Source organism: Lithobates pipiens, unplaced genomic scaffold (assembly GCF_037356315.1).
Source record: "Lithobates pipiens isolate NorthernLeopardFrog02 unplaced genomic scaffold, aLitPip1_a1.2 Scaffold_8, whole genome shotgun sequence".
NCBI classification, from domain to species: Eukaryota; Metazoa; Chordata; class Amphibia; order Anura; family Ranidae; genus Lithobates; species Lithobates pipiens.
The window spans coordinates 252,093,379-252,107,264 of NW_027507903.1; the positions used below are offsets into that span (position 1 = coordinate 252,093,379).

The following is a 13,886-nucleotide window of genomic DNA, read 5'->3' on the forward strand; positions in this document are numbered from 1 at the left end:
AATTCAGGATTCTGTGTGATGAATTCGGGATTCTGTGTGTGATGAATTCGGGATTCGGGATTCTGTGTGATGAATTCAGGATTCTGTGTGTGATGAATTTGGGATTCTGTGTGTGATGAATTTGGGATTCTGTGTGATGAATTCGGGATTCGGTGTGATGAATTCGGGATTCTGTGTGTGATGAATTCGGGATTCTGTGTGTGATGAATTTGGGATTCTGTGTGATGAATTCGGGATTCTGTGTGTGATGAATTCGGGATCCTGTGTGATGAATTTGGGATTCTGTGTGATGAATTCGGGATCCTGTGTGTGATGAATTTGGGATTCTGTGTGATGAATTTGGGATTCTGTGTGTGATGAATTTGGGATTCTGTGTGTGATGAATTTGGGATTCTGTGTGATGAATTCGGGATTCTGTGTGTGATGAATTCGGGATCCTGTGTGATGAATTCGGGATCCTGTGTGTGATGAATTTGGGATTCTGTGTGTGATGAATTTGGGATTCTGTGTGTGATGAATTTGGGATTCTGTGTGTGATGAATTTGGGATTCTGTGTGTGATGAATTCGGGATTCTGTGTGATGAATTCAGGATTCTTTGTGTGATGAATTCGGGATTCTGTGTGATGAATTCGGGATTCTGTGTGTGATGAATTCGGGATCCTGTGTGTGATGAATTTGGGATTCTGTGTGTGATGAATTCGGGATTCTGTGTGATGAATTCAGGATTCTGTGTGTGATGAATTCGGGATTCTGTGTGATGAATTCGGGATTCTGTGTGTGATGAATTTGGGATTCTGTGTGATGAATTCGGGATTCTGTGTGTGATGAATTCGGGATCCTGTGTGATGAATTCGGGATTCTGTGTGTGATGAATTCGGGATTCTGTGTGATGAATTCAGGATTCTGTGTGTGATGAATTCGGGATTCTGTGTGATGAATTCGGGATTCTGTGTGTGATGAATTCGGGATTCTGTGTGATGAATTCGGGATTCTGTGTGTGATGAATTCGGGATTCTGTGTGATGAATTCAGGATTCTTTGTGTGATGAATTCGGGATTCTGTGTGATGAATTCGGGATTCTGTGTGTGATGAATTCGGGATCCTGTGTGTGATGAATTCGGGATTCTGTGTGTGATGAATTCGGGATTCTGTGTGATGAATTCGGGATTCTGTGTGTGATGAATTCGGTCGGGATTCTGTGTGATGAATTCAGGATTCTTTGTGATGAATTCGGGATTCTGTGTGTGATGAATTCGGGATTCTGTGTGATGAATTCGGGATTCTGTGTGATGAATTCGGGATTCTGTGTGTGATGAATTCGGGATTCTGTGTGATGAATTCGGGATTCTGTGTGTGATGAATTCGGGATTCTGTGTGTGATGAATTCGGGATTCTGTGTGATGAATTCGGGATTCTCTGTGTGTGATGAATTCGGGATTCTGTGTGTGATGAATTCGGGATTCTGTGTGATGAATTCGGGATTCTCTGTGTGTGATGAATTCGGGATCCTGTGTGTGATGAATTTGGGATTCTGTGTGTGATGAATTCGGGATTCTGTGTGATGAATTCGGGATTCTGTGTGTGATGAATTCGGTCGGGATTCTGTGTGATTCTCTGTGTGTGATTCTCTGTGTGTGATGAATTCGGGATTCTGTGTGCAGTCATAAAACTTTACTAACAGCAGAACACCCAGATACAGATAGCTAGCATGTGCCGTCAGTGTCGTCACTCCTCGGGCACGCCCCCATTCCTCCCCGTTTCCCATAGTGGGAAGTGTCTTGAGACTCCGGCAGGCAGCTTCTTGTACGGACAGTGCTGGGACTCATCCTGCCCGCTCCTCTCGTGTATACAGCCCGGATCACTACAATGGATTAAACGGCAACTTTGATGGAAGAAGGAACATGAGTTCTGGTGAGTGCTGTGTGCGGGATCCGGGATGGGGATTTTCCACTCTCTGCTCATCAGTCTGGACTAAGGATGTGCGAGAGGCTTCCTGGGCAGCGCTATGGGAAGAAAGGGGGGCGGCAGTCTGCTGTGCTGGAGACACACTGCTTCTACCTTCTAACTTCTCCACTGTGTACTCTGCACGGGAAATACAATCTACACTACTAACACTCATTTCATATAGTCTGACCTCAGGGTATAATGTGATCTACTACTACTCATCACTGGACTACAGTATATAATGTGTCATCTAGTACTACTGATCACTGGATTATAGTATATAATGTGTGATCTACTACTACTGATTACTGGACTATAGTATACAGTGTGATCTACTACTACTGATCACTGGACTACAGTATATAATGTGTCATCTAGTACTACTGATCACTGGGTTATAGTATATAATGTGTGATCTACTACTACTGATCACTGGACTATAGCATATAATGTGATCTACTACTGATCACTGGACTACAGTATATAATGTGTGATCTACTACTACTGATTACTGGACTATAGTATACAGTGTGATCTACTGCTACTGATCACTGGACTATAGCATACATCTAGTCCATCCTGAGTGAGTGTCTACAATTGTCCCTATCCCTGTACATTGCACACTCACATCAGTCCCCACCCTCAAGGAGCCCACAATCCAAGGTCCCCATTCATATACTAGGGCCAATTTTGGACAGAAGCCAATTAACCTACCTGCAAGTCTTTGGATTGTGGGAGGAAACCGGAGTACCCAGAGGAAACCCACGCAGGCACAGGGAGAACATGCAAACTCTAGGTAGGTAGTGTCGTGGTTGGGATTTGAACCAGCGACCCTTCGTACTCCTAGGTGAGAGTGATAACCACTACACCACAGTGTGATCTACTACTACTGATCACTGGACTATAGCATGTAATGTGATCTACTACTACTGATCACTGGACTACAGTATATAATGTGATCTACTACTACTACTGATCACTGGACTACAGTATATAATGTGATCTACTACTACTACTGATCACTGGACTACAGTATATAATGTGATCTACTACTACTACTGATCACTGGACTACAGTATATAATGTGATCTACTACTGATCACTGGACTACAGTATACAATATGATATACTACTACTGATCACAGGGCTACAGTATACAATGCGATCTACTACTACTGATCACAGGACTACGGTTTACAATGCGATCTACTACTACTGATCACAGGACTACGGTTTACAATGCGATCTACTACTACTGATCACAGGACTACGGTTTACAATGTGATCTACTACTACTGATCACAGGACTACAGTATACAATGTGATTTACTATTACTGATCACAGTACTACAGTATATAATCATGTGATCTACTACTACTACTACTACTGATCACTGGACTACAGTATACAATATGATATACTACTACTGATCACAGGGCTACAGTATACAATGCGATCTACTACTACTGATCACAGTACTACAGTATATAATCATGTGATCTACTACTACTGATCACTGGACTACACTACTAACACTGATTACATATATTCTGACCTCAGGGTATAATGTGATCTACTACTGATCACTAAGTCTGGACTACAGTATATAATGTGTGATCTACTACTACTGATCACTGGACTACAGTATATGTGTGATCTACTACTGATCACTGGACTACAGTATATAATGTGATCTACTACTACTGATCACTGGACTACAGTATATGTGTGATCTACTACTACTACTGATCACTGGACTACAGTATATAATGTGATCTACTACTACTGATCACTGGACTACAGTATATAATGTGATCTACTACTACTGATCACTGGACTACAGTATATAATGTGTGATCTACTACTACTACTACTGATCACCGGACTACAGTATATAATGTGTCATCTATGACTACTGATCACTGGACTACAGCATATAATGTGATCTACTTTTACTGATTGTTATATAAATATAGGATATAAAGTGTACTACTACTGATTCATTAGTTTGGACTGCAGGATAGAATGCGATTTACTACCAATGATCACCCAGTCTGGACTGCAGGATAATAGAATGCGATCTACTACCGCTGATCACCTAGTCTGTACTGCAGGATAGAATGTGTACTACTAGTACTGATCACAAAGCAAAAAAATGGCCATGCATGCGCAGTTCACACTCCATGACACCTATGGGCACCCAGCATGGAGGAAGGGGAGCATGCACACTAGAGCATGTAGAGCACTCTTTGATCATCACCAGTTTTGCTCTTTCCTTGTCTTCCACCTCCTTTCTCTCAAATCGCCTAAAAGTTACCCCTACAAACCTTCACCACCTCAATCCTTCTCTACTCTGCTGCCGATTATCTTTATGACAAAATCTCACCCCTGTCCTGCCCCAACCTAGCCACTTTCATCTATAACAGCTCACTGCCATCCTCCCTAGACAAACTCGCCCCCCTCACTGCACGCAGAATCAGGCCCCGACCACTACAACCCTGACAAACAGACCACACCAGAAGTCTCAGAAAACGTAGCCTCTAGAGTGCCTGTGGTGTAACACTAAGTCCCAGGAAGACTTCAACCAATATAAATATGCCCTCCTAAAATACTATTCCTGTCCTCACTGCCAAGCAGATCTATTTTGTCACTCTCATTAACCCATTCTCATGTGGTCCCCCTCAACTCTTTTCTACCTTTAACTCTCTACTCTGTCCTCCACTGTCTCCACCCATTAACTCAGTCACTGCCCAGGAGATCACCAATCACTTAAAAAAATAAGATTGACACAAATCAGGTGGAGCTCTCCAACGTGCAGAAACCTCCTCCACTCAACACCCCATGTCCACAGGCACAATCGTTACTTCCCTCGTTCAACCCTGCTAGTATTAACGAGGTTGCTGAAGTATTTTCTAACACCCATCCAACCACCTGCCCCCTGGATCCTGCTCCCTTGCAAATGCTACGATCACCCTCTGACTCTATTCTACACTCTCTAACTCACATCTTCAATCTCTCCCTTTCTTCTAACATCTTTCCCAACTCTCTAAAAGATGTGCTAGTCATCCCTATCCTTAAAAAGTCCTCACTGGACCCCACCAAACTTCACAACTTTCGCCCCATCTCCTTACTCCCCTACTCCTTCAAACTCCTTGCACGACTGGTCTACAACCAACTGAGTGAGCATCTGACTAAGAACAAACTTCTTGATCCCCTTCAGTCTCGATTTCGCCCCCATCAGAAACTGCTCTTCTTAAGCCCCGTACACACGAGCGGACTTTTCAACATCCAAAGTCCGACGGAATGATTCTGTCAGACTATTCGATCGTGTGTGGGCTGCAACGGACTTTTGATTCGCAAAAGTCTGACGGACTTTAGAAAATGGAACATGCTTCAAATTTTTCAGACGGAACTCCGCCAGACCCAGTTCCTCCGAAAAATTCGCTCGTGTGTATGATATTCCGACGGACTAAAACCGACGCTAGGACAGCTATTGGCTACTGGCTATGAACTTCCTTATTCGAGTCCAGTCGTACGTCATCCCGTTCGAATCCGTCGGAGTTTGGTGTGATTGTGTGTGGCCAAGTCCGCTCAGTCGAAAAGTCAGTCAGAACTCTGTCGGAACTCCGGCAGAACTCCTTCGGATGTCTGTCGGACATAAGTCCTCTCGTGTTTACTGGGCTTTAGACTCACAAACAACCTACTAATGGTTAAAACCAACAAACACTATGCTGTTCTACTCCTCCTGGACCTTATTGCTGCCTTTGACACAGTGGACCACCCCCTGCCTCCTCAAAAAACCTCACTCCCTTGGTGTCTGTGACTGTACTCTTCACTGGTTCTCATCCTACCTATCCCAACGCACCTTAAGTGCCACTTACAACTCTGCTATCTTCTTTCCTCTTCCTTTGTCCGTTGGGGTCCCCCAAGATTCTGTTCTTGGACCTCTCCTCCTTTTCTCACTCTACACTTCCTTCCTGGGTCAGTTGATTGCCTCCCATGGCTTTCAATATCATCTCTATGCTGATGACACCCAAATCTATCTCTCCAACCCTCAGCTCAGTCTCCTCACGCATCACCAACTTACTAACAGACATATCAGCCTGTCACATGACTTCCGCAAACTATCCAAAACTGAGCTCATGACATTTCCTCCCCCACATTCCTCTTCTCCTAATTTCTCTGTCAAAATCAACAGCTCAACCATCAATCTGTCCCCCCCCCCCCCCCATGCCAAGGTCCTAGGTGTAATCCTGGACTCTCAACTATCCTTTTAGCCCCACATCCAGTCGCTGTCCAAAGCTTGCCGCCTCAACCTCCACAACATCTCCAAGATACGCCCCTTCCTAACCTCACACTACAAAGCTTCTAGTCAAATCCCTGGTATTCGTCTTGATTACTGCAACTCCCCCCTCATTGGCTTACCTTTAAATAGGCTTTCCCCCCTTCAGACCATTGTGAACGCTGCTGCCAGGCTCATCCACCTTACAAACCACTCGGCATCTGCTACCTCTTTTTGCCAATCCCTCCATGGGCTTCCACTCAACCAACAAAATTAAAATTTAAGATACTAAAAATAACTTACAAAGCCATGCATAACTTGGCCCCCAGCTTCATCACTAACCTGGCCTTAAAATACAAACCAAATCGTTCTCTTCGTTCCTCCCAGGACCTCCTGCTCTTTAGCTCCCTTGTCATCTCATCCCATGCTTGCCTCCAGGACAGGCCTCTCCCATCCTCTGAAATAATCTACCCCAATCTGTCCGACTATCTCCTACTTTGTCCACTTTTAGACAATTCCTGAAAACAAATCTCTTCAGAGAAGCCTATCTAGCCCCCACCTAACAATTGTACATTTATTTTCTCTATCAGCACCCCCCACACAGTTATTACCTCTCGTATCTATTCACCCTCCCTCCTTAGATCGCAATCTCTAATGAGCAGGGCTCTCCGATTCCTACTGTTTTAAAGTGTATTGTAGTTGTACTGTTTACCATCAAGTTGTAATGCGCCGTGTAAACTGTCTGCACTATTTTAAATTCTGTATAGTATTAATAATATGGTGGTATGCCCATTTACATCAGGTGTTAGCAGCAAGAGAGGGGGATACAGTTCTGCATCTTTGCCCTTGGTGTTGAGGAAGCCTGTCCCCACACTGTTAACTGTACTGCGGTGTATAAGGCCAGCTATAGCTAATGTGGTGGCACAGTGGCTTAGTGGTTAGTGCTTCTGCTTTGCAGTAATGGGACAGGACAATATCTGCATGGAGTTTACATGTGTTCAGGTTGGTGTTCTCCAGGTACTCTACATACTGGTAGGTTAATTGGCTCCTGTCTAAATTGGCCTTACTATGTTTGTACAAACTGGCTTGTGCATATGGGTGCCATATTCTGCATGCCAGTGCCAAGCTGGAGAGGGTTCAGGAAAGACCTGAACTAGTGTGTGTGTGTGTGTGTGTGTGTGTGTGTGTGTGTGTGTGTGTAAAAAAACAAAAAAAAAAATTGTGGAAAAGGCCTTCAAGCTTATTACATATGGTATGCAGATAGCAGGCTCATTGAATGGCCAAGAGTGGGACTGGATGAATATATACTAATTGGGGCTGGGGAAAAAAATCGATTTAAATCTTGAACCTAGTTGAGAGGCCAAATCGATTCAAAATTTCAGCAAATCAATTTTTTTTTCACCGGGACTAGTGCTGACACCGCGCTGGTCCTGAGGTGCTGCGGGCAGGAGTTTTTAGGTGAGGCCTTGGCTTCGGCCTAGTCCGCTAGGCCGGATGCCGCGGACTAGGCCGAAGCCGCGGCCTCGCCTAAACTTTCCTGTCCACAGCTCCTCAGGACCGACGTGGTATCCATCAAGACAAGAAATAGTTTTTTTTTTTTTTTTTGAGAGAAAATCGCCCAGCTCTAATACTAATGTACAAAAGTCACCTTCAGCCCTGGTTCATGTTGGAGCGATTTGACATGCCAAATCGGGGGCAATTGCCAGCAATGGCACCTTCTGAATCGGTGCGACAGCGCACCAATTCCCAAAAGTAGTTTCTGTACTACTTTTTGCAACTTCAGGGTGCGATTTCCATAGACATCTGTGCAGAAACCCGCACAGATGCCTCCTAAATTGCCCCACAAAGTCGAGACTGACATGCGGGAATTAAATTGTGTGAATTCAGCTGAACTTGCACAATTTCATTCCCGCTGTCAGTGTGAACCTACACTCAGTGTGCTAACATTTCTGCAGTACAGATTCTTTAGTGATACATGATTGTGAAGATGAGCATTCGTTGTGTCGTCTAAAGGAAGGAAATGATTACTGTTCTGGATGAAGGGGTCATATTTTGAGAAGGTGAAGTGTTTCCCTTTGTAGCCAAACTTCTGCTTCAGCAACAGGATGTTTATTTTCCATATTCCAGGCTGTAGTTTTCTACTTACAAGTCATTTCCACATGTTTGTGCAAAACATCGTGGAAGCATGCCCTGACTTTACATCAGTGTAACAGATGGCTGATCTACCAAATTCTGATGCTGGGAAATGTAGGCTCCAATATTGCTGTCATTCGGGCTCTGTTCACACTATGAACCGCACTGCATTCATGTGCAATTTACATGCGATTTAGCGTGGTGAAATTTGAGCCCATTCACTTTGAATGGGCTCAACGCGCATCTCACCAAAGAAGTGCATGCAGCTTTTTGTGAGCTGCATCGCAACCAGATTGCATGGTCCTTTTGTACGATGTGATCCAGTGCAGGCAAACGCACTGTGTTTGCGACCTGCGTTTGGGGTGTCATTAACTTTGTATTGACACCCGCAGCAGATCCCAAGGGCAGTGCAATTTTCAAGCGGTGCGAGTAACTCGCATGGATCACCGCGTTTCTCGCACCGCATTTTTCTAAAGCAATGTATATGGGTTATGTATGGAACAAGTAAAAAGGTTCAGTCTTTGGTGTCCTCGTATGTTTGCTTTGTACTTAATTGTTTTTTCACCGCTTCAGCCCCAGGAGATTTTACCCCCTTCCTGACCAGAGCACTTTTTGCGATTTCGGCACTGCGCCGCTTTAACTGACAATTGCGTGGTTGTGCGTCATTGTACCCAAACAAAATTAACGTTCCTTTTTTCCCACAAATAGAGCGTTCTTTAGGTGGTATTCGATCACCTCTGCGCTTTTTATTTTTTGCGCTATAAACAAAAAAAGCAACAATTTTGAAAAAAAAACACTTTTTTACTTTTTGTTATAGTAAATACCCCCCAAAAAATATATATATATAAAAACAATTATTTTCCTCAGTTTAGGCCAATATGTTTTCTTTTACATATTTTTGGTAATTTTTTTTTGCAATAAGCGTATATTGATTGGTTTGCGCAAGAGTTAGTGTCTACAAAATAGGGGATAGTTTTATGGCATTTTTAGTAGTAATGGCGGCGATCTGCGATTATTTTTATTTATTTTTTTTAACTTTTTTATCGTGACTGCGACATTATGGTGGTTACATGGGACACTTGACAATTGTCATTTAAACAGCGATCAGTACTATAAAAATGCACTGATTACTGTCCTGTCACAAGGCAGAACGGGGAAATGCCTTGCTTACATAGGCACTTTCCCATTCTGTGGCTCCATGACACGATCGCTGGGAGACCAGCAGACATTGAGTCTGCCGGTCCTGCGGGCATCGTCACGCTGTATGCGGCGCGTCCGATAACCCCCGCAATTAAAGGATACTTACAGGTACACCCATTTGCCCACCGCTGCCATTGTGCCGACGTATATCGGTGTGCAGCGGTTGGCAAGTGGTTAATGAATTATTGCACAATCGTCTACCATCATTAAAAAGGCTGGTCTGTTAAGAATACGGGTTGTTTTCAAATTAGACAAAAATCACACAAAAAATGCAGGTGTAGGTGATTTTTATTTTTATTTTTTCTTTGAGACTGATGGTGTGTAAAGAAATGACTAGAAGATCTGCATCTGTGTGGGTGATGTAAAGTTGACTTAGGGCCAGTTCACACTTGTGCGATGCGAGAACCCTGCGAATCAACTGCGGGTTCCTGCATTGCACCTGGCACACACAGCAGTCTACACTGCCATATGCGAACTGCTGGGGGGTCTCATTATATGTTAAAGACACCCCCATTTCAGCTTGCATATCGCACTGCGAACTGACAGTCCGGACATGAATCAGATCGCATATGTGTGAACACACATGTGATCCGATTCTGGTCTGAACTGAAAAAAGGGTCCTGTGCGTGTTTGCACTGAATGCGGTGCGATATCAGCCATACTATCTGTAAAGCTGACATCGCATGTAATGTGAACAGCCATGCACTGTGCATTACATGCAATGTCTGCCATCGCACAAGTGTGAACCAGCCCTGAACCTTGTTTTTTACAAACTGAAATGATGCAGGTTTCCCTCTTTTAACTGATATACCAGGGATCATTTTCCAGACCTTAAAGTAGAACTATAGGGTTATATACTCCTGTCAGATTTTCTTTCGCTATCTGTGTCCCATTGCGGAGATTTCCCTTCACTTCCTGTTCCATAGCCAAACAGGAAGTGAGAGGAGATCCCTGCAAATTAAGGAAATTCCTTGTGGACCCCCAGATCACCAGAACTAGTGTCCTCATTGGAAGATTTCCCCTCTATTACTTTTCTGGGGACAACCCAAAATTTGTGATTTTCTTTAATTTCACTTTCAATATTAATGGTAAACAGGACAAATAGAGAGAGAGCATCTCCTTAACGGGGGCACAGACAGCAATAAAAACTGACGTGTCCTAATCCCTCTCCTCTCTATCCAGAACTATAACAAAAAATGTTTGCCTTTTAGTTATACTTTAAAGCAGAACTGAACTGTATCGGAGCACCACAAACTGAAAACGCTAATTAATTCATTTTTAATCCAATCCACCATGTCTCCATGCTTTTATTTTGTTGAAAAACACCCACCTAGCATTTTTCCTCACAGACATCTTGAGTAAGGACAGATGATTCATGTATCATTTACTTCCTGGAATACATTTGCCCTTACCTTAGGAATGCGAGATAGGGACTTTTAGATTGTAAGCTGCTTGAGGGCAGGGGCTGATGTGAAATGTCTCTAGGAGCTTTTAGCGATAATATGCTAGTATGCACAACGTATTACCACAAATTTACTTTGGAAGCGATCCCCTCCAGCGCTGCACTGTCAGCACTCCCATTGGTCACAGTCACTTCCATCTACTCTTGGTCTTCCTTCCAGGTTTGGACTCTTTGGCCTCTTGATTGTCGTGTGTGTGTGTGTGTATAAAAGGTCAATGAATTTCTGGACTCATGACTGACCCTTGCATCTTTCATCCGGTGCTGCATTGATGGTTCTGGATTCTGAGTCATGGGCAAAGCAAAAGAATTATCAAAGGATCTGGAGGAAAAGGTATTTGAATTGTATAAAACAGGAAAGGGATATAAAAAGATATCCAAGGACTTGAGACTGCCAATCAGCAGTGTTCAAACTCTTATCAAGAAGTGGAAAATTAAGGGGTTCTGTTGAAACCAAACCACTGTCAGGTAGACCAACTAAAATTTCAGCCACAACTGCCAGGAAAATTGTTGGGTAATGCAAAGAAAAACCCACAAATAACTTCAGGTGAAATACAGAACTCTCTGAAAATGAGGAGGGGCTGTTTCAAGATGCACAATAAGGAGGCGCTTGAAGAAAGGGCTGCATGGTCGAGTCGCCAGAAGAAAGCCATTGCTACGCAAATGCCACAAAGTATCCCTCTTACAATACACCAAACAGCACAGCGACAAGCCTCAAACCTTCTGGCACAAAGCATTTGGAGTGATGAGACCAAAATTTAGCTTTTTGGCCACAACCATAAACCCTACATTTGGAGAGGAGTCAACAAGGCCTACGATGAAAGTTACGGAGGTGGATCGCTGAGGTTTTGGGGATGTGTGAGCTACAAAGGCACAGGAAATTTGGTCAAAATTGTTGGCAAGTTGAATGCAGTATGTTATCAAAAAATACTGGAGGAACATTTGCATTCATCAGCCAGGAAGCTGTGCATGGGACGTACTTGGACATTCTAACATGACAATGATCCAAAACACAAGGCCAAGTTGACCTGTCATTGGCTACAGCAGAATAAAGTGAAGGTTCTGGAGTGGCCATCTCGGTCTCCTGAACTCAATATCATTGAGCCACTCTGGGGAGATCGCAAAAGTGCAGTTTATACAGCTCAAGAATTTACAGGAACTGGAGGCTTTTTGCCAAGAGGAAAGCCTCATCCACAAATACCACAAAAGACTTTAAGCTGTCATTGATGTTAAAGGGAGCAAAACACGGTATTTAGTACTGGGGTATGTAAACTTTTGATCAGGGTCATTTGGGTAGTTTCTGTTGTAATTCTGACTTAAAAAGAGTAAACGCAGTTGATTGACAATTAATGGCTTCAGCCACACACTAACCATGCATGATTCATATTCTCTGAAAAATGGCCAAGAAATCATAGATTCTGCCAGGGTATGTAAACTTATGAACACAGCTGTAGGTCTTGTCTCTGACATCAATTCAATAGTCTAGCCTACAATAACCACACTGAAATTTTGACGGTGATTCATTGCTGTTTGCGTCGTGGCCAAAGGTATTCAGATTTGTTTGTCTGATGGTACCATGACAGTTCATGTGTTTTTGTTATGGAAATCTGGGTGTAACATGTAATTAAATCAAGGATCTTTGAGCAAAAGAAGCTTGTGATCGGAGATCACATTTTGAAAATATGTTGTTCAAGAAAAAACTCCTGTGTTTTCTAACATTAAGAGCCGGTTCACACAGCGGGCGATGCGAGGCGACACGACTCGCTTCGCCTCGCTCTCGCAAGTCGCCCCCGTTCTGTACAATGGAACCGTTCTGAGAGGAGCGACTCGAGTCAATCCGACTCAGAAAAAAGGTTCCTGTACTACTTTTGGGCGACCTCGGGGCGACTTGCATTGACTTCTATACAGAAGTCATCTGCAAGTTGCCGCTGAGGTCGCGGCGAGGCAAGTCGGAGTCGCCTCGCCTCGCCTGCAGTGTGAACTAAGTCCTCATCCACACTTGTTTATTGTTAATTGGTGTTAAAAACTCACCTAAGCTGCGTGTGTTTTTTTTTTTTTTTTTTTTTTTTTTAAACCAGTTCAAGAGACTTTAGCAGCATTTGGTGTTTTGGGTGTTTATTTAATCACTTGAGGTCCGGGTCATAACCGAATGATAGCTACAGCGCGGACCTCAATTTCCAGGAGGCCATCATAGGACGCCCCCCTCCCCCCCCCCCCCCCCCCCCTGCACACGCTTCCTGCACGCACTGTGATCACCGGGTCGCTGAGACTCGACTGATTACCAATCCTAGTAAGGGGCCGGTCCTGACCCCTTACCACGTGATCAGCTGTCTGCCAATGACAGCTGATCACATGATGTAAACAAAAGCTCGGTGATAATTTTTTTTTTTTCAAGCCGATTACCGTCTTATGTTAAAGGGACATCAGTCCCGAAGAGGAAGGAGGAACATCTGCCTCCTCTGTGCCATTCGGTACCCCCTGCCAGTGCCACCTGTCATTGTCACCTGCCACTGCCCACCAGTGCCACCTATCAATGCCCACCAGTGGTGCCTATCAGGCAGCGCTGCTAGGTGACACTATCAGTGTAAGCAATCAGTGTCCATCACTGCCACCCATCAGTGCCGCCTCATCAGCGTACATCAATGAAGGAGAAAAATTACCTGTTTGCAAAATTTTATAACAAAATATTTAAAAAAAAAATACATTAAATAAAATATTTTTACAAAAATTCTGGCTTTTTCAATTTTTTTATCAAAAAATAAAAACCGCACCAAAAGAAAGCTCTATTTGTGGGAAAAAATGATAAAATTTCATTTGGGTACAGTGTTACATGACCACGCAATTGTCATTCAAAGTGCAACAGCGC

At 43.6% G+C, this 13,886-nt stretch overlaps 1 protein-coding gene across 1 annotated transcript in view; it reads left to right on the plus strand.

The window, feature by feature from the left end:
- The first annotated feature begins 1,748 nt into the window (after positions 1–1,748).
- FGD6 (FYVE, RhoGEF and PH domain containing 6) overlaps positions 1,749–13,886 on the plus strand; it is a 138,479-nt gene continuing 126,341 nt past the window's right edge. The window contains exon 1 of the mRNA XM_077470307.1: positions 1,749–1,912. Within this exon, the coding sequence (XP_077326433.1) occupies positions 1,903–1,912 (10 nt within the window). The 5' untranslated portion in view covers positions 1,749–1,902. The remainder of the gene's footprint in view (positions 1,913–13,886) is intronic.